Here is a 21,476-nt window from a genome sequence, read left to right on the forward strand (position 1 = left end):
AATATTACCATTTTAATTCATAATCAATATAAACAATTACCAGTGAGATTTTTTTACATTCTTTTTTTCTTTTTTAACTGAGTCTTTAAAGTCAGGTGTGTCTTCTACATGTATAGTGCACCTCAATCCAGACACTTAATTGATCTGTATTTAAATTTCGTAAAATTTACCATTGGAAAAGTAGATTCACACACCCAAGTTGTTCCAAACATACTTAAAAGTTTTACAGTAACTGAATTAAGGATCAATTCTTAATTTTAGATTAATAATAAATTTTAATTCAGTGATTTTATTACTTATCATTTATTATGATTTTAATAATAAACAAATTGAAACAAAATTAAACAGTTTCTTATTTCCAGAACTCCATGTCTCAAGTGGCTGCTGGCATGTGTTGGGCAGCACAGGTATAGAGTGACCCAGGGTGATAGAGGGCCTCCTGTGGAGGTGATACTTGACCTCTCACCTCTTCCTCTCCCACTGATGCACACCATTGAGATTACCCTTCTAGAGTTCTGCATAGCTATCTAATGAGTCCCTTCTCCAGCTGTTGCTTCCCCCTCGCCCCTCCCCCCTCCCCCACCACACACACCCAGTTTATTTGCCACAAAGCCGCCGAGAAAAAGTGTGTGAAATGTTAGGTCAGCCACATCATTCCTCTGCTCAGCCACCAGCCCCCCATGATGCCTTATCACGCTTAGGATGAATTCCAAACTGCTGCTCACCCCTTCGTGATCCGGCCCCTCCTGACCTCAGACACCTAGTCCACCACTGCCCGGCTCGCTCACTCTGCTTCAGCTCACCCGCCTTCTCACTTCCCTCCACGTGCCAAGCATGTGCCTGCCGCAGGGCCCTTGCACCTGATGTACCTCTACCCAGAATGCCCTTCTCCCAGTGCCCAGGTGGCTCACACTGCATTCACACCTCGGCTCAATGTTGCCTCTGAGAGGCCTTTCCCTGCCACGCCGTCACTCCATCCCCTGCTCGGGTCCTTTTTTTCCTGCATAGCAGTGATCTCAGCTAACACTGTGTTCTTTTTTTTTTTTTTTTTTAAACACTGTGTTCTATATGGACTTGGCTTCCCTGCTGGAATGTAAGGTACCTGGGAGCCGGTACCTCTCTGCTCTAACTCTGCTCTCTCCCCAGCACCGGGGACAGTGCCTGGCACCTGGTGAGCACTCCACAATTCCTTGTCAGATGGAAGAACAGGTGTCTGCCTGTCTCATTTGCCTCCTGATCTGGAGCCTCCTGTGATCTTAAGAACAGATAGTGTTGGCTGTGGTCCCTCCCTGATCCTGAGAAGGGGCAGGAATGCTTCAGAAGATGTTCTGATCTCCCGCAGTGTGCATGTCTGTGCACGTGTGTGTGACCAGGGTGTGGGGCCAGGGGAGTCTTATCCTAGAGACCCTGGGACCACCCAGAAGGCCCAGTCGACTCATGACTTCTCTTCTCTCCCAGCCCCACCTTCTCAGCACTCTGCCCCTCTCCAAATTGAAACCCTCAAGGGGGAGGAAAGGATGCCTGCTGCACGCGGGAAATCCAAGTCCAAGGTAAGTAGTGGTTCCTCGTCCTTTGGGAAAGTTCCATCTTGTAAGCATCTTCCCCATGCTTTCCTTCCGTGGGAACATCCTACCCCACAGAGACCCAACCAAGACATAGCCCCTGGTTTCCTTCCATCACCACCACCGGGCGTGGGAGCGTGAGAAGGGCTCCAGTGACCCAGGTAGCCACTCAGCGGCCCCCTCTCCTTTTTTCTCAGTGTGCACATGACTGTTCACCTGTTCATTCAGCATCTCCAGGGTCTCTGCCTGCGCTGGGAGGAATACTCTCCCCAGAGAGGAGACCAGAGCCACCATGGTTTCTCGAGGTGCACATGAGTGCCCAGGTGGGACCTGCTGGGGCAGAGGAGGATTGGATGCTGTGCTCCAGAGTTAATCTCTTGATGTTGCTTTGTCTTTACATGTACACCCCATTTTTACAAGGAGGACATCTCTAAGAGACTCCTCATAACCCTGTGTTCAGGTTGAGTTAGTTGGAGCCAGGCCAGTGAGTCAGCCTCCTGAAATAAGCATGTTTCAAGACTTTAGATGATCAAGTGATTTTCCACAATAAGTCTCTTCAGTGCAGTTTCTCATAATAGACACTTTTGCTCTCTAAGTTATGTGTATTCATTCCCTATTGCCACAAACTTGGCCATTCAAAACAGCACACATTTATTGTCACACAGTTTGTGGGTTGGAGTTCAGACACAGCTTGGCTTAGCTGGATCCTCTGCTTTGGGTCTCACAAGGGTGAAATCAAGGTGTCAGCAGCTGTGGTCTCATCTGAAGCTCAGGGTCCTCTTCTGAACTCATCGGTTATTGGCAAAATCAGTTCCCCCTCCTGCTTTTCATGTGGCTCCCTTCATCCGATCTTCAAACCAGCAGCAACAGGTCACATCCCATTCATCCTTCACATCTCCCAGACTTCCCTTTCTGCTCTCCTCTTCCACCAGCTGGAGAAAATTCTTCGCTTTTAGGGGCTCCTGTGATGACATGGGGTCCACCTGGATAATCCAGGCTACTCTCCCTATTTTAAGGTCAACTGATTGGTAACCTTGGTTACATCTGCAAATAAACTTTTGCCATGTATAACGCAGTCACGTGGTTAGGGACATGAATCAGAAGCCAGACTGCCCAAATTGAACCCCAGCTCCTTCATTTACAAGCTATTAGATCTTCAGTAAGTCACCTCACGTCTCTGGGCCTCAGTTTCCTCATCTGTAACGGTGCTGTGGTCCCCAGTCACTGGCTAACATGAGCCAGTACATGCAGAGTACTGAGAAAAATGCCTTGTCTTTGTCAATGCCCCGTAAATCCAAGTTGACATGCTTTTTATGCAACAAAATCTTTATCATGTTGCGTTGTGTTTTGTTTAATACACCTGCCCCTTTTGATCTCAGAACCGCAAATGTTTCCTTAATAGAATCCTGGCACCATGTATCTCCCATGTTTGGAAGTCCAACGTTTTCTCCAGCCATGTGGAAGCACAAGCCCACAGTGAAAGGACATGTGATTTTCCATTTCAGGCACCAGTCACATTTGGGGATTTGGCCATCTACTTCTCCCAGGAGGAGTGGGAAGGGCTGAGCCCCATTCAGAAGGATCTGTATGAAGATGTCATGTTGGAAAACTACCAGAACCTGGTTTCTCTCGGTAAGGCTCTCCTGCTCCCGTAATCCACAGCTGGCCCATCGTGGGCCAATCAGTCTAGTCAAGAAAACAGAAGCCACTCCAGTTCCTTGTTGTTGTTGTTTTAATGGCTTTATTTAGGTATAATTTACATATTATACAATTCACCCATATGCAGTATGCAATTCAGTGATTTTTTTAATGTATTTACAGAGTTGTGCATCCATTACCCTAGTCAATTTTAGAACATTTTCATTATCCCCAAAGGAAAGCCTATACCCATCATCAGTCACTTTTTATTTCCCCCTGCCCACTAATCCCCCCAGATTAGGCAAACACTAATCCACTTTCTGTCTCTATGAATTTGCCTATTCTTGGCATTCCATAAACATGAAATCAAATATGTTGTCCTTTGTGTCTGGCTTCATTCACTTAAGGTAATATTTTTGATGTTCATCTACATGGTAGCATGTATCAATACCTCATTCCTTTTTATGGCGAAATAATATTCCACATTTTGTTTATCCATTCACCAGTTGGTGGGCATTTGGCTTGTTTCCACTGTATGGCTGTTATGAATCTGCTGCTATGAATGTTCACGTACAAATTTTTGTGTGGATGCGTATTTTCATTTCTCTTGGGTATATACCTAGGAGTGGTATATGGTGGTCATATGGTAACTATATATGTAACCTTTTGAGGACACCTGGGTTGTTTTTAAGAGAAAAAATTTAAAGTATTGACTTAACAGGTACTATTAAAAGGTGAATATTAGACACACATGGTAACTGCAGGACACAGCCACCATCCTAGGGCTGGGCGGACAGAGGGAAGAGTTTAGAGTTTTTAGGACTTTGAGGAAGGGACTCAGACTTCTGAAGGAGAGGGGTGCGCTGCCTGGTTTATCCTCCTGAGGGCGCAAGATGAGGCTAGTTCTGGAAGTGCAGGGAAAAAAAGAAAAGCATAAATTGAAACCGCCAGTACCCCTATTGGTGGATGCTGACGCGGAGCAACTGGCACAGAAGTGTGGATTACAGCAGATCAGAGAACGGTGGGCTTGGGAGCAGAAAGGCAGTAGCTGAATAACCAGCCTCAGGAGTTTCTGGTCCGACTTTTCTTGAAAATAGTTGGCTTTGTAGAGTTAGAAATGTATAACTCTGCTGGCTATGACGGAACTTTCATCCTTCTTCTTCTCCGCCTATCCTTTACATCCTCTGTGCTCCTCTTGCACTAATAAACCCCATTTTTGTTGACACAAAGCTTGGCTCTAACAGCTGTGGTGCCCACATCATGCTCAGTTCCAGTGTTTTTCCTGTGTGCAGGACTTTCCTTTCGGAGGCCAAATGTGATCACCTTATTGGAAAAAGGGAAAGCACCCTGGATGGTGGAGCCAGTGAAAAGACGCGGAGGCTTGGGTGAGTGACAGAGAACCAAGGCTTAGAAGCTGGCATTCTCTGTAAGGGTGCCCTCCATCATGAGAGGGCAGCATCTTTAAGATAATAGTTGAGAGACACTTTCTCCACCTCAGAGGCCCCAGGCTTGTGCAGAAAACGCAAGTCTCTTCAGTATGAGCCCCAAGAGGGAGAATAACCAACATTTAACAAGCTCCTTATTAGGTACTCTTTTAAGTACAGGTTCCTCCCAACAACCCTATAAGGTAGGTAGTATTATTATTCCTATTTTATAGATGAGGAAACTGAGGGCCAGAGAGGTTCGGTGACTTGCCCAAGGTCACCCAGCTAGGAAGTGGCAGCAGAGTTGGAGTTTGAACCCCAGCTTCCAGTTCCAGAAGCTCAGCTTTTAATAGCCTCATCCCCACCTATCCAGTCCCCTGCCTCGGCTTTCATATTTCCCTTCAGAGAAAGTGTGTTCTGATTTCTCTAATGATAGCATTTCAAATGATCAAACTTGCATCATTTTCTTCAATCCTTAAAAAAAAAAATTAAAAATCTTTTGCATAACTGTTTATTTTGACTGCTTTTCAAGAACTCATTCCCTTTTCTCGTAGATTCCTCTTTGGTTGGTCAAGTTATGGGTTTTTAAATTTTTTTTGTGGTTTTTTTTTTTTTTTTTTTTTTACAGATTTATGAGTTTATTTTTTGTGGTAAAAAGCACATAACGTTAAATTTACCATCTTAACCACTTTTAAATGTTCTGTTAAGTATATTCACATTGTTGACCAAGAGTTATCTAGAACTTTAATTTGCAATACTGAAACTCTGTACCCACTAAATACTAGTTCTTCCTACCTCTCCGTTCAGCCCTTGGTATGATTTTGACTACTATGGATACTTCATATGAATGGAATCATGCAGTATTTGACTTTTTGTGACTGGCTTTTTTCTGCTTAGCATAATGTCATCAAGGTTTCATCCATGTTGTAGTATGTGACAGGATTTTCTTCTTTTTAAGGCTATATAATATTCCATTGTATGTATATACCACATTTTCTTTATCCATTCATCTGTCAATAGACATTTGGGTTGCTTCCCCTCTTAGCTATTGTGAATCATGCTGCAATGAACATGGGAGTACAGATATCTCTTCGAGATCCTGATTTCAGTTCCTTTGGGTATGTACCCAGAGGTAGGATTGCTGGATCATATGGTAGTTATGTTTTTAATTTTCTGAATAACCTCCATACCATTTTCCACAGTGGCTGCACGATTTTTCATTTCCACCAATAGTACACAGGGATTCCAACTTCTGCTCATCCTCACTAGCACTTGTTATTTTTTTTTTTTTAATATTTATTTATTTGGCTGCGCCAGGTCTTAGTTGTGGCACACGGGATCTTCGTTGCCGTTTGTGGGATCTTCGTAGCAGCACGCAGGTCTTATTTGTGGCATGTGGGTTCTTTTTAGTTGCAGCATGTGGGTTCTTCAGTTGCAGCATGCAGGCTCTTAGTTAAGGCATGTGGGATCTAGTTCCCTGACCAGGGATTGAATCGGGCCCCCCTGCATTGGGAGCATGGTGTTTTAACCGCTGGACTACCAGGGAAGTCCTCTGGTTTTTTTTGATAGTGGCTATCCTTATGGTGTGAGGTGATATTGTGGGTTCAATTTGCACTTCCCTAATGATTAGTGATGTTGAGGATCTTTTTATGTGTTTATTGGCCATTTGTCTGTCTTGGAGAAATGTCTGTTCAAGTCCTTTGCCCATTTTTTAACAGGGTTATTTGTCCTTTGTTTTTAAGTTGTAGGAGTTCTTTATATATTTTGCATGTTAATCCCTTATCAGATATATGATTTACAATACCCATAGGTTGCCTTTTCCCTGTTGTTTTCTTTGACATGCAAAAGTTAAGTTTGATGTAGTCTCATTTGTCAGTTTTTTCATTTTGTAGCATGTGCTTTTGATGCCATATCTAAGAAATCATTGCCAAATCCAATGTCCTGAAGCTTTTCCGCTATGTTTTCTTCTAGGAGTTTAATAGTTTTAGGTCTTACACTTAGGTCTTTAATCTATTTTGAGTTAATTTTTGTATATGGTGTATGGTAGGGGTCCAAGTTCATTTTTTGCATGTAGATACCCAGTTTTCCCAACACCATTTGTGGAAGAAACTGTTCTTTCCCCATTGTATAGTCTTGGCACCCTTGTTGAAAATCATTTGACCAGATTTGCAAGAGTTTATTTCTGGGCTCTCTATTCTCTTCCATTGGTCTACATATCTATCTTTATGCTACTACCACACCATCTTAATTATCAGGAAGTCTGAGCCCTCCTACTTCATTCCTCTCTTGCAAGATTGTTTTGGCTGTTCAGGGTCCCTTGAGATTCCATATGAATTTTAGGACTTTTTTCTATTTCTGCAAAAAAATGTTATTGAGATTTTGATAGGGATTGCATTGAATCTGTAGATAACTTTGAGTGGTATGGACAGTTTTCCAATATTAAGTCTTCCAATCCAGAAGCACAGGATGTCGTTCCATTTATTTGTATCTTTTGATTTCTTTTAGCAATGTTTGTAGCTTTCAGTGTACACATCTTTCACCTCTTTAGTTAAACTTGTTCCTAAATATTTTATTCTTTTGATGCTATAATAAATAGGATTGTTTTCTCAGTTTCCTTTACGGAGTGGTCATGGTTAGTGTATAGAAACACAACTGATTTTCGGGTGTTGATTTTGTATCCTGCCACTTTACTGAATTCATTGATTGGTTCAAACAGTTTTTGGTGTGGAATTGAGGTAGTTCCTTCTATTCCTATTTTTTTGAGTGTTTTTATCATGTTAAATTTTGTCAAAAGCTTTTTCTGCATCAGTTGAGGTGATCATGTGGTTTTTGTCCTTTAATTTGTTAATGTGATAGACTACATTTATTTTCCCATATTGAACTATCCTTGCATTCCAGGTATAAATCCCACTGGCTCATGTGTATGATCCTTTTAATGTGCTGTTGAATCTGGTTTGCTAGTATTTTGTTTAGGATTTTTGCATCAGTATTTATCCAGGGATATTGGTCTGTAGTTTTACTTTGTTGTGGTGTCTCTGGTTTTGGCGTTAAGGTAATGATGGCCTTATACAATGAGTTAGTAAGTATTCCCTCTGCTTCTGTCCTCTGAAAGAGATTATGGAGAATCGGAATGATTTCTTCCTTAAATGTTTGGTAGGATTCACTAGTGAACACATAATGGGCCTGGTACTTTTTGTTTTTGAAGTTTATTAATTACTGATTCAGTTTTTTAAATAGATATATGCCTATTCACATCATCTTTTTCTTGTGTGAGTTTTGGCAAATTATGTCTTTTAAGGAATTGATCAATTTCATCTAGATTATCAGATTTGTGGGCGTAGAATTGTTCAGTTTTCTTTTATTATACTTTTAATTTCCATGAAATATGTAGTGATGTCCCCTCTTTGATTTCTGATATTAATTTGTGTCTTCTCTCTCTTTCTTAGTTAGTCTAGCTAGAGACTTAACAATTTTACTGGTTTTCAAAGAACCATCTTTTTATTTCATTGTATTTCTCTATTAATTTCCTGTTTTCATTTTCAATGATTTGCTCTAATTCTTTTTTTTCTTCTTACTTTGGATTTAATTTGCTCTTTTTCTAGTTTCCTAAGGGGGAAACTTACATTTTTGACTTTAGGTTTTTGTTCTTTTCTATTATATGCATCCAGTGCTATAAATTTCCCTCTAAGCACTACTTTCAGTGCATCCCACACATTTTGATAAGTTGTGTTTCCGTTTTCATTTAGTTCAAAGTATTTTAAAATTTCTCTTGAGATTTCTTCTTTGACCCATGTGTTATTTAGAAGTGTGCTGTATAATCTCCACGTATTTGGGGATTTTCGAGTCATCATTTTGTTAGTGATTTCCAATTTAATTCCATTGTGGTTTGAGAGCAGACACTGTATGATTTCTATTCTTTTAAACTTGTTAAGGTGTGTTTTATGACCCAGAATATGGTCTGTCTTGGTGCATGTTCCATGTGAGCTTGAGAATAATGTTAATTCTGCTGTTGGATGAAATACTCTATAGGTGTCAATTATATCCAGTTGAATGATGGTGTGGTTGAGTTCCATTATGTCCTTACTGATTTTCTGCCTGCTGGATATGTCCATTTATGAGAGGAGGGTGTTGAAGTCTCCAACTCAGATAGTGGATTCATCTATTTCTCCTTGTGGTTCTATCACTTTTTGTCTCATGTAGTTTGATGCTCTGTTGTTAGGTACATACATGTTAAGAATTATTATGTCTTCCTGAAGAATTGACCCCTTTATCATTATATAATACCCCTCTTTATCCATGATAACTTTCCAAGTTTTTAAGCCTGCTCTGTCTAGAATTAATATAGCTACTTCTGTTGTCTTTTATTTATTTAATTTATTTATTTATTTATGGCTGTGTTGGGTCTTCGTTTCTGTGCGAGGGCTTTCTCCAGTTGCAGCAAGTGGGGGCCACTCTTGCCATCGTGGTGCGCAGGCCTCTCACTATCGTGGCCTCTCTTGTTGCGGAGCACAGGCTCCAGACGCGCAGGCTCAGCAGTTGTGGCTTATGGGCCTAGTCGCTCCGCGGCATGTGGGATCTTCCCAGACCAGGGCTCGAACCCGTGTCCCCTGCATTGGCAGGCAGATTCTCAACCACTGCGCCACCAGGGAAGCCCTGTTGTCTTTTGATTAGTGTCAGCTTGGTCTACTTTTCTCCATTCATTTACTCTTAATCCATATGTGTCTCCATATCTAAAGTGGGTTTCTTATAGACAGCATACAGGTGGGTCATGTTTTTTATGCACTCTGAAAAATCTCTTTTAATTGATGCATTTAGACCATTGACATTTAAAGTGATTATTGATGTAGTTGAATTTATATCTACCATTTTGTTACTGTATTCTATTTGTTACCTTTATTTTTTGTTCTGTTTTTGTGTTCCACTCTTTTCTGCCTTTTGTGATTTTAAATGAACATTTCATATGATTCCATTTTCTATCCTTAGCATACTTTCTTTTTTTATCCTTTTTTTTTTTTTTTTACTTTTTAAACTCTTTTTAGTGGTTGCCTTAGAGCTTACAATACACATTTACAGTTAATCCATGTCCACTTTTAAATAACACTGTACCACTTTATGGATAGCATGAGTACCTTAAAATAATGCTAACTCCTTCCTCCCATCCCCTCTATCACTGCTGTCATTTACTTCACTTATATATAAGTATACATTAGCATACACACACACATAAGATAAATACATAAGCATATGTAATCAAGTACATTGTTGCTATCATTATTTTGAATAAACTGTTATCTGTTAGACTAATCAAAAATAATAAAAGGGGTTTTTTTTGCCTTCATTTTATTCCTTCTTCAGTGCTCTTCCTTTCTCTATGTAGATCTGAGTTTCTGACTTACATTATTTTCCTTCTCTCCAAAGGACCTCTTTAACATTTCTTGCAAGGCACGTGCACTGGCAACAAGTTCTCACAATATTTGTTTATATGAGAAAGTCTTTCTCTTTCACTTTTGCAGGAAATTTTCACAAGGTACAGACTACTAGATTGGTGGGGTTTTTTCCTCAGCAATTTAAATATTTCATGCCACTCTCTTCTTGCTTGCATGGTTTCTGAGAGGTTGAATGTAAATCTAATCTTTGTTCCTCTGTAGGTGGGATCTTTTTTGCCTCTGGCTTCTTTCAGGAATTTTTCTTTGATACTCTGCAGTTTAAAAATGATATGCCTAGGTATAGGTTTCCTAACATTTATCCTGTTTTGTGTTCTTTGAGCAGCTTAGATATGTAATTTAGTGTCTGACATTAATTTGGGGAAGTTTTCAGTCATTGTTCTTTTTTCTCTTTCTTCTCCTCTGGTATTTCTATTACAGATATGTTATTTCTTTTGTAATTGTTCCAGTCTTTGGATATTTTGTTCTGTTGTTTCAGTCTTTGTTCTCTTTGCTTTCCAGGTTTTGAGGATTTTATTGATAAATTCTTTAACTCGCAGAATCTTCCCTCAGCTGTGTCAGTTCTACCAAAAAGCCCATCAAAGGCATTCTTCATTTCTGCTGCAGTGTTTTTGATCTCTTAACATTTCATTTTGGTTCTTCCTTAGGATTTCCATCTTTCTGCTTACATTGCCCATCTCTTCTAATATGCTGTATACTTTATCCACTAGAGCCCTTAGCATATTAAACATACTTGTTTAAAATTTCTGACCTGATAAGTCAAACTTCCCTGCCATATTTGAATCTGGTTTTGATGCTTGCTTTGTCTCTTCAAGTTGTGTTTTTTGCCTTTTAGTATGTCTTCTAATTATTTCTTGATAGTCAGCCATGATATACCATTTAAAAGGAACTGCTCTAAATAGGCCTTTAGTGATGTGATGGTGAGGTGGGGGAGGGGAGAAGTTTTTAGTCTTATGATTAGGTTTTCAGTCTTTTAGTGAGACTTCTCTGGATTGTGAACATCACAAGTGATTCTGTTTTTCCCTCTCACATTAGGTGGGACAGGCTGGCTAGAGCCAGGTGGAGTTGGATATTTTCCTTCCCCAGGTCAATTAAGCTCTGATAATACCTCAGCCTGGTAGGCTCTGGTTACCTACCTAGTGTCCCCTGAGGGCAGGCCTTGTTAAGAGGAACAGACTGATCTGGCATATTTCAAAATGATTCCTTTTCCCCACCCACTGGAGGCAGCCCAAGAGAATTTTTCTCCTATATTTAAGGTGAGAATCTGATCAAACTCCTAAAGGCAAATCTCGCCATATTGTGTGGGCTGCTTTGACTAGGTCCCCCTGGAGTTTTTAACTCTCAGAGTTGTTGGCACTGAGCCTCCAACAATTCATTAATTATAGTTCAGGTTTTCCTGCCCCAGCACAGGTTCCCGTGGTGGTTGTGCTTGTGAGTCTCTGCTCCAGTAAGCTTCAGTTTGTCTCTCCAGTCTTGGAGGAAGTGGTTCGCCCTGTGCCCTCCCCTCTATAATGGATCTAAGAAGAGTTGTAGGACAAAATGGTGACTTCCAAACTTTTACATGAGGAGCCAGAAACCAGAAGTCAAGTTTGGTTTTTTTTTAAGATTCGATTTTAAGAATACATTTTAAAAATTTACAACTTTATTGAGCCACATACTGTAACATTCATCCATATTAAGTGTATAATTCAGTAGTTTTTGCTAAATTTACCAAGTTGTACCACCATCGCCATAAACCAGTTTTAGAACAGTTTTGTCACCTCAGTAAGATCCCTCATGCCCATTTACAGATAATCCCCATTCCCACCTTCAGCCACAGGCAACCAGTAATTTACCTTCTGTCTGTATTTTACCTTCTGCCTTTTCTGGACATTTCCTATAATAAAACTACATTCATCTACTGAACAATTTATGGAGTTTAATGTGGTATATGGTATACATTTATTCTCTAAATAAAACCTTTATTTATTAATTTCCAATTGTGCTTCCCTGAATTTCAGTTATTAAATGTTTCTATAAAGCCCTTACTGTGTTAAAACCATAATAAGACACTAAAAAGTTATTCTGATTATCATTGTTATTATGATAATGATTGCAAATAGCTTTATTTTTCTAGCACAGGAAAACAAATTGAATTTCTTGATGTCTTTCAGACTTAGGGTCTAAATGTGAGACCAAGAAGTTATCTCCATATCAGTGCAACAAATCTGGGCAAAGCATCTATCAGAAACCAGTTTCTGCACCACAAAAAGTTCCCACAGGAAAGAGAGGCTGCAAGAAAAATTCAGTCCTAATAAAACCCAAGAAAGTGCATTCAAAGAAGAAATCTCTAAAATGTAACTACTGTGGGAAATTCTTTAGTCAAAGCTTAGCTCTTAAACTTCATCAGAACTCTCATACTGGAGAGAAGCCTTATGAATGCAGTAATTGTAGAAAAGCTTTCAGACAGATCTCATCCCTTATTCTTCATCAAAAAATTCACAATGGAAGGAGAAGCTATGAATGTGATAAATGTGGGGAAAGCTTCATTCAAAGAACAACCCTTATTTTACATGGGAAAAGTCATGATGAAAAGGAAATCTTTGACTGTGGGAAGGCCTTGAGTCAATGCCAATCTCTCAGTATACATCAGAAAATCCACCTTGTCCAAAATGTCTACCAGTGCAGAAAATGTGAGAAAGCCTTCATTCGAATGTCATCTTTTTTACTTCATAAGAAAATTCACAATGGAAAGAAAATACATAAATGCAATAAATGTGGGAGAGGGTTCGGTAAGAAATCAGTCCTTGTTATACATAAAAGAATTCATACTGGAGAGAAGACTCATGAAAGTGAGAAGGCCTTAAGTCAGAGTTTACAGCAGAGAAGTCACTGTATAGAGAATCCTTATAAATGCAGACAATGTGGGAAATCCTTTAATAGGATTTCATCCATTATGCTTCATCAGAGAATTCACGCTTCAAAGAAACCCTACAAATGTGATAAATGTGAGAAGATCTTCTCGCGGCTTTCAACCCTTACTCTACATCTAAGAATTCATAATAGAGAGAAACTATACAGGTGTAATAAATGTGAGAAGGTCTGCAACCGGCATTCGTCCCTTATTCAACATCAGAAAGTTCATACAAAGAAAAAGAAACTGTTTGAATGTAAGGAATGTGGGAAGATGTTTTCTGGAACTGCCAACCTTAAAATACATCAAAACATTCATTCTGAAGAGAAACCTTTCAAATGCAATAAATGTAGTAAAGTTTTTGGCCGCCAATCATTTCTTATTGAACATCAGAGAATCCATACTGGAGAAAAACCCTATCAGTGTGAGGAATGCGGGAAAGCCTTCAGTCACCGAATATCTCTTACTCGACATAAGAGAATTCATACTGAAGATAGACCCTATGAATGTGATCAGTGTGGGAAGGCCTTCAGTCAGAGTGCACACCTAGCCCAACATGAAAGAATTCACACTGGAGAGAAACCATATACATGCAAAACGTGTGGGAAGGCCTTTAGCCAACGCACATCCCTTATTCTACATGAAAGAAGTCATACTGGAGAGAAACCCTATGAATGTAATGAATGTGGGAAGGCATTTAGCAGTGGCTCAGATCTTATTCGGCATCAGAGAAGTCATTCTTCAGAGAAACCCTATGAGTGTAGTAAATGTGGGAAGGCATATAGTCGGAGCTCATCCTTGATTCGACATCAGAATACACATTCTGAGGAAAAGGCTTAAGATTGTTTTAAATATGTAAAAGCTAAGAGGGAGGCTAGCAAAGTAGCAGAGACAGAGGCATGGGAAAATGCATTTGTCTATAACATAAATTCTGTAAAAATGGGACAGTTTAATGATGTGTCCCACTTTGAAAGCCAAAGAGCAAAAGTCATTGGTGATTTTGACCTGAGGATTTGAAATCAACTGAGGCAGTGACTTTATCATAGTTCTTTGTTTCAAAATAGCAAGCTCAGATGATTGGATCAGTCATTTTTAATGAAGAGCATTCTTCATTTGATAAAAATAACTGGTACTTTATTTCCAATGTAATTTTAAAGCTATTTCATTGGTTATGTACAACAAAGTGAATTGTAAATCCATTTTTCTGGATGGAGCTGTGAGCCTGATTTAAGGTCATGTGAAGAAAGAGTTTGAGTTTGTCCCTTAGAACTAAAAGTATCACACAGGAGGGATTTCCTCACAAACCAGGGTGCCATTTTCAGCTGACAGAAACTTCTGGTTGAGAATAAAGAAGATTGAGTAAAGATAGCACTCATAATTGTGTGGAGCAATAGAGTCATTACCATACTGTCTCTATGGATATGAAGACATATGATCTTAATGGTGTGAAAAATCTAACAAGCCTGGGACAAGCTAATGGGGGGGAAAAAAAACCAGGATGTACTGAAGAATGAGGAGCTGCAGAACAAGGAGAAATCATTTGTTACTGTTTTGTTTGAAAATGAATTTATATTTATATGAATAAACAGTGGTATTTTCATGTGAAAACACTGGTGTGCAACAAATGATTGGTGGAGAATGGGAAGTCATGGACTGAATGTGTCTTCCCAAAATTTCATTTGTTAAAACCCTAACCCCCAATGTGATTGTATTTGGAATTGAGGCCTTTGGGAGATAATAAGGGTTAGATGAGGTCATGAGGGTGGGGCCCTCATAATAGGATTAGTGTTTTTAAAGAAGAAACACCAGAGACCTCTGCCATGTGAGGACACAGCAAGAAGGTGGCTATCTGCAAGCCGAGAAACTAGCCCTCACCAGTATCCAACCTTGTGGCATCCTGATCTCAGACTTTCAGCCTCCAAAACTGTGAGAAATAAATTTTGTTTACATCACCCAGTCTATGGTATTTTGTTATGGCAACCTAAACTGACTAATACTTGGGAAAAACCCTGCATTTATGCGCCAGGCTCTTTCATGTCAGCTGTTCACCATATATATAATAGTTTTCAGTGCTTCTTTCCAGTTTGTGCAAAATGTGTAAGAAATAAAATCAGAATTCTTTTTTGGAATTGGGTTATATACAGTTGGAGTCTTCTGTGTGCGTTTTTCTATTGCAAAAGCTACTTTTGAAAGCACCTGTATCTAAGACAACTTTGTGAAATGTTTGACCACATGGATTAGGTCCCTCTAACTTTGACCACAGCTGAGAAGACAACAACTGGATTTGTGAAGGGAGCATGCATGTAGGATAATAGAACAATTTTCCATTTAAACTTGTCATATCAGTCTGCAAGATCAGCATTTAAAAATCAACACTTCAAGCAAATGGATGAGCAAACAGCATAGAGAAGGCTCATGGAGGGGCATGTCTTTTCTCCCTATCCTTCTATACACACACCCCTCTACTTAGTTAAGTCCTCTGTCAATCTGCCATAGAGGTTGGTTCCAAATCAATGGTCACAAACCTAATATGTACTAATAAGACACCGTTCTTGTCTGCAGGCATTTACAGTTTAGGGAATACAGGATATTTAAATATGGAAGCATATAAGGTACACAGGTAATATAGAGGATGATGAACTCCAAGGTGATGGATCACTTTTGGAGACAGCGATAGTATTAAAGGGAGAATAGATATTTACTAGGCACACAAAAGTTGGGAGACTATTGAAGGCAAGAGAGAAAGTACAGAGGTACTAACTAAAGGCAGAGGGTTGTGGAGTATTAGGGGAGTTACAAGTTCCAGCATTTAGTACAGTGACTGGCACATAGGAAGTGGTAAGCACTCAATAATATTGAATGAATGAATGAAAATATCTTAGTTTAGCTGGCCTGTCTCTAAGGCATAATCTAAAGAGAACACTGAAATTTGAAGGTCACCCAGACATTGAGATTAACCCATGGAAAACATGCCCTCACTCTAGGGAATCACTAGTGAATTTTGAAGGCTGTGATGAACTTAGGGTAACCACAGCAAGGAGCAACCTTAAACCTGGTCCAATTTTTAACTATATTAATGAAAACCTCCTACATGAAAGGCATAACAGAAGAAATGACATGACCGTTTCTAGGGCTTAAATCTGTTTACCTCTGTTTCTACCGTCCTACGCAAGATACCTGGGTTTGGGCCAAAAAATAAACATTTACAAGACAAGAAAAATCACCACCCACCAAAAGAAAAAGCAGTCAAGAACTAGACCCAGACTACCTCACAAAGAATTTTAAATAATATGTTAAAGGCTCTAATGAAAAAAGTGTACAACAGGCAAATTAGATGGGTCATTTGATCAGAGATGAAACTATGAGAATCAAACGGAAATACTGAAATGAACACAGTAAAGAGATGGGAACAATACCTTCAACAGGCTCATAGGTATACTTGACATAACCAAGGAAAGAATAAGTGAACTTGAAGGTAAGTCAATAAGAATAGCCAAACTGAAACACAGAGGAGGGCAGGGGTGACAGAAAAGAACAGATCGTCCAAGAGCTGTGGGAAAAGATCTGTTGGTCCAACACATGCAGAATTGGATTCCTGGAAGGAATAGAGAAATTGGGTGAGAAGAAATATTTGAATAAACGATAATGACACCAGAACAAAAATCTATAAAGCTCAAAGAGTACAAGGAAAGATTTTTTAAAAAAGACATTACCTAGGAACAAAAGGGGGAAAAAACTGTCTTTATGAAATTTTTCATGAAAATGTCTTTCAGAATTGATAGAGAAATGAAGACTTTCTCAGAGAAGGAAAAAGCATAAAATACATTGCCAGAAGACCCTACTCTAAAAGAACTGTTAAATGAAGTTCTTTAAACAGAAGGAGATGCACTTAGAGATCTGGAAATGGAATAAAGGTAAGACAGTTTTTTTTTTTTTTTTTAACATCTAAATACCTAAAAGCTGTCTAAAACAGTATGCTATAGCATATATCAGTGTAAATAGATGACAGAAGCACAAAGGATGTGAGGGAGAAATTAAGAAATACATTGTGTAATATCTTTACTTGTTACATTACTTGAGATATATTCTGGTTAATTAAAGACATATTGTAACCTTACAGTAACCTCTAAAACATTTTAAAGAGATGTAAGCAGTTAATAGAATAAAATGGAATAATTAAAAATCCTCAGTTAACCCAATAGAAGGCAGAAAGAGAACAAAAACCAAAGAATAGGCAGAACAATTAGAAAATAGTTAAGAGGATGGATGGGTTTTAATCCAAATATATAAAAAATTGCATCAAATATAAATGGTCAAAACACACCAGTTAAAAGACAGATTATAAGATTGAATGAAAAAGCAGGACACAGCTATATGCTGTCTAGCAGAAAGTCACTTTAAAGGCAGAGGTAAAAGTTAAGTAGTGGGGAGAGAGAGATCATGCAAGCATTGGTAAAAAGGAAGCTGAATTCACTTTTAATATCAGATGAAGTAGACTTCAGAGTAAGGAATATAATCAGGGAAGAAGACAAACACTACGTAACAATAAATTTTCCAGGTAAACATAACAATCCTAAACGTATATGCATCAAACTACAGAGGTGCAAATTTCACAAAGGAAAAAAAAAAGTGTAAATAGTCTACAATAATCATTAGAAACTTCACCACTTCTCTCTCAGTCACTGATAGAACAAGTAGAAAATCTGTAAGAATATAGAACTGAACAACATGATCAACCAAATTAATGAGTTGACATTTATAAAATATTCCACTCCACAAGAGTAGAATACTTTCTTTCCAAGTACACTGGAACATTTCACCAAGAGAGACTGTAAAACAAATCTTAATAAATTTTTTAAATTTAGTTATATAAAGTATATTCCCTGTTCATACAGAACTAAACTGGCAATAACAGCATGGTATCTGAAAATATTTGGAAGGTTTAAATTACAAATTCCACTTTTTTAATAGATACAGAATTAAATTTACTATTGAATAAGTGGACCCATGCAGTTCAGACCCAAGTGAGTCGGGGTCAACTGTAATGAGTACAGAGGAATCACAGAAGTAACTGAAAATGTTGGGATTTAAATCATGATGGGAAAGAACCATTATGTGATACTTTCTGTGCCGTTTTCTGATATGTCACACACTCCTGGAAATACATAAGAATTCAGAAATTGGCTAATAAGCATCAAGTAATTTAATCTTCAAACGTGTGGGTTTTTCTTCAGCAGTTTCTTCTTTCTCAGATACATATGCAGAAATTCAGGCAATTCAGGCAGATGTAACAGGTTAGAAATGAGAAAGCCCCCAATTTCCCACCTGATTTTAAAGTCAAGAACTTGACATGTAATTTAACTTCTTAAAGTGCAGACCCCTCCACTGCTCTGGCTGCATCTCGGGCCACCCCCCTCGGGCCCCGCCACCTCGAGGAGCAAGCCCACCTTTTCCTCCACCGCTGGCACCACATGACACAGAACCTACATCCGGTGGGTATCTGCTTGATGACCTTGTGCTGAGTTCGCCTCGGTCATTTCTTACTGCCCCAGTATGTTTGATTCCCAGTACTCCTGCCACGTTGCCGAAAAATGGAATGAACTTTGAGTCATTTAGAAGAGAACAAGGAGCTATTTGGAAAAAGCCAAGGTAGACTGTACACTCAATCCTATTTTGTATATTTCCTCAAATTCGTTTGCAAGATACAAGTTTTTCAGTTTATGTTCCATGGTCATTAATTCTGCTTTTGACATTTCTTGACTATGAATTTAAAGTTAATGATCTTCTTTTTGTTGACAGACAAAAGCTCATCTACCTCGCCTGCTTCATTATTTAAGATCCCAAAAGGTGAGTTTAACTTTGTGTTTATTTCATGAAGGTTATAAAATTTGCTGTGGGAAACTGGGTCTGTTACTATTTGTGGCAGATATATCAAGAAGTCAAACGTTTATTCCTTTATAAAAAGCACCTGACAAAGGATAAACCAGGAATAAGTTGAAGAATTATCTATTTATTCTTGAGTAAGGTTGGCAGTTTTGTTCTTTCAAGAAAATTTTTCCATTTTATCTAAGTGGTTAAATTTATTTACATAAAGTTCCCAATATTCCCTTATCCGTTTAATAACTGTAGTGATGTCATCTCTGCCATTTCAGATATTGGTAACTTGTATGTTATCTTTTTTTTTCATATTGTCTGAGTGAAGATTTATTGGTTTTATTGACCTGCTTTTGTCTTTTCTGTTTCCTACTGATTTCTTTATTTCCATTCTTATGGTAACTTTGGGTTTCATTGCTCTTCATTTTCTAATTTGTTAAGGTGGAAATTGAAGTCATTGATTTGAGAGTTTTATTTTACAACTTAGACAGTAATATTATGTTTCCTTTTAAGTAATGTGTTAGCTGCATTCCACATATTTTGATACGCTGTTACAAGTTTCATTCAATTAAAAATACTTTCTGTTTTGCCTTTTGATTTCTCTTTTAACCCATGGGTTACTAAAAATTGTGCTATTTAGATCCAAATATTTGGGGGATTTTCCAGTTATCTTTCTATTATTGATTTCTAACTTAATCCATTCTAGTTAGAAAACATTTTGTATGAATTGAATCCTTTTAAATTTATTGAGATGTGTTTTAAGGCTTGGAATATTGTCTATCTTGGTAAATGTTCTGGGTGCATTTAAAAAGAATGCATATTCTGCTGTTCTTGGGTGGAGTGTTTTTTAAATGTCAGTTAGGTCAAGTTGGCTGATAGTGTTGTTCAAGTCTTCAGTGCCCTTACTGATTTTCAGTCAACTTGTTCTTTGGGAGATGCATGTCAAAATCTATTATAATTGTAGTTTGTCTATTTATTTTTTTAAATTGAAGTATAGTTGATTTACAATGTTGTGTTAGTTTCGGATGTACAGCAGAGTGATTTAGTTTTATATATATATTTATATATATATATGTTTTTCAGATTCTTTTCCATTATAGGTTATTACAAGATATTGAATATAATTCCCTGTGCTATACAGTAGGTCATTGTTGTTTATCTATTTTATATATAATAGTGTGTATCTCTTAATCCCAAACTCTTAATTTATTCCCTCCCTCCACCTTTCCCCTTTTGTAACCATAGTTTGTTTTCTGTATCTGTAAGTCTATTGCTGTTTTGTAAATAAGTTCATTTGTATCATTTTTTTTAGATTCCACATATAAGCGATATCATATGATATTTGTCTTTCTCTGTCTGACTTCACTTAATATGATAATCTTGCTGCAAATGGTATTATTTTATTCTTTTTTTTATGGCCGAGTAGTATTCCATTGTACATATATACCACATCTTTTTTATCCATTCGTCTGTTGATGGACATTTAGGTTGTTTCCATGTCTTAGCTATTGTAAATAGTGCTACAGTGAACATTGTGGTGCATGTATCATTTCAAATTATAGTTTTCTCTGGATATATGCCCAGGAGTTGGATTGCAGGATCATATGATAACTCTATGTTTAGTTTTTTAAGGAACCTCCTTACTGTTCTCCATAGTGGCTGTACCAATTTACATTCCCACCAACAGTGTAGGAGGGTTCCCTTTTTCCCACACCCTCTCCAGCATTTATTATTTGTGGACTTTTTGATGATGGCCATTCTGACTGGTGTGAGGTGATACCTTATTGTAGTTTTGATTTGCATTTCTCTACTGATTAGCAATGTGAAGCATCTTTTCATGTGCCTGTTGGCTATCCGTATGTCTTTTTTGGAGAAATGTCTGTTTAGGTCTTCTGTCTTTTTTTTTTGATTGGGTTGTTTGTTTTTTGATTCTGAGCTGTATGAGCTGTTTGTATATTTTGGAAATTAATCCCTTGTGGTTGCATCATTTGCAAATATTTTCTCCCATTCCCTAGGTTGTCTTTTGTTTTGTTCATGGTTTCTTTTGCCGTTCAGAAACTTTTAAGCTTAATTAGGTCCCATTTGTTTATTTTTGCTTTTATTTCCGTTTCTTTAGGAGAAGGATCCAAAAAAATATTGCTACAATTTATGTCAAAGAGTATTCTGCTTATGTTTTCTTCTAGGAGCTTTATAGTATCCAGTCTTATGTTTAGGTATTTAATCCATTTTTTTTTTTATATATACATATATTTTTTTTTAAGTTATACAATTTTTATTTATTTATTTATTTATTTATTTATTTATTTATGGCTGTGTTGGGTCTTCGTTTCTGTGCGAGGGCTTTCTCTAGTTGCGGCAAGTGGGGGCCACTCTTCATCACGGTGCGCGGGCCTTTCATTATTGCGGCCTCTCTTGTTGCGGAGCACAGGCTCCAGACGCGCAGGCTCAGTAATTGTGGCTCACGGGCCTAGTTGCTCCGCGACATGTGGGATCTTCCCAGACCAGGGCTCGAACCCGTGTCCCCTGCATTGGCAGGCAGATTCTCAACCACTGTGCCACCAGGGAAGCCCCATTTAATCCATTTTGAGTTGATTTTTGTATATGGTGTTATAGATGTTCTAATTTCATTCTTTTACATGTA

At 38.3% G+C, this 21,476-nt stretch overlaps 1 protein-coding gene across 11 annotated transcripts in view; it reads left to right on the plus strand.

The window, feature by feature from the left end:
- Positions 1–21,476, plus strand: part of ZNF667 (zinc finger protein 667) — a 47,122-nt gene that overhangs the window by 11,419 nt on the left and 14,227 nt on the right. For 7 of the 11 annotated variants that reach the window (XM_068529287.1, XM_068529289.1, XM_068529290.1 and 4 more), the window contains 4 exons: positions 1,459–1,550; positions 3,068–3,194; positions 4,493–4,585; positions 12,222–14,569. In XM_068529287.1, the coding sequence (XP_068385388.1) occupies positions 1,459–1,550; positions 3,068–3,194; positions 4,493–4,585; positions 12,222–13,801 (1,892 nt within the window). In that variant the 3' untranslated portion in view covers positions 13,802–14,569. Of the gene's footprint in view, positions 1–1,458; positions 1,551–3,067; positions 3,195–4,492; positions 4,586–12,221; positions 14,570–16,734; positions 16,876–18,332; positions 18,611–18,760; positions 18,809–19,918; positions 19,976–21,476 lie in introns of those variants that run through there. The other 4 variants (XM_068529296.1, XM_068529294.1, XM_068529295.1 and 1 more) reach the window with 4 other exon arrangements.

This window comes from Eschrichtius robustus, chromosome 19 (assembly GCF_028021215.1).
Source record: "Eschrichtius robustus isolate mEscRob2 chromosome 19, mEscRob2.pri, whole genome shotgun sequence".
NCBI lineage: Eukaryota > Metazoa > Chordata > Mammalia > Artiodactyla > Eschrichtiidae > Eschrichtius > Eschrichtius robustus.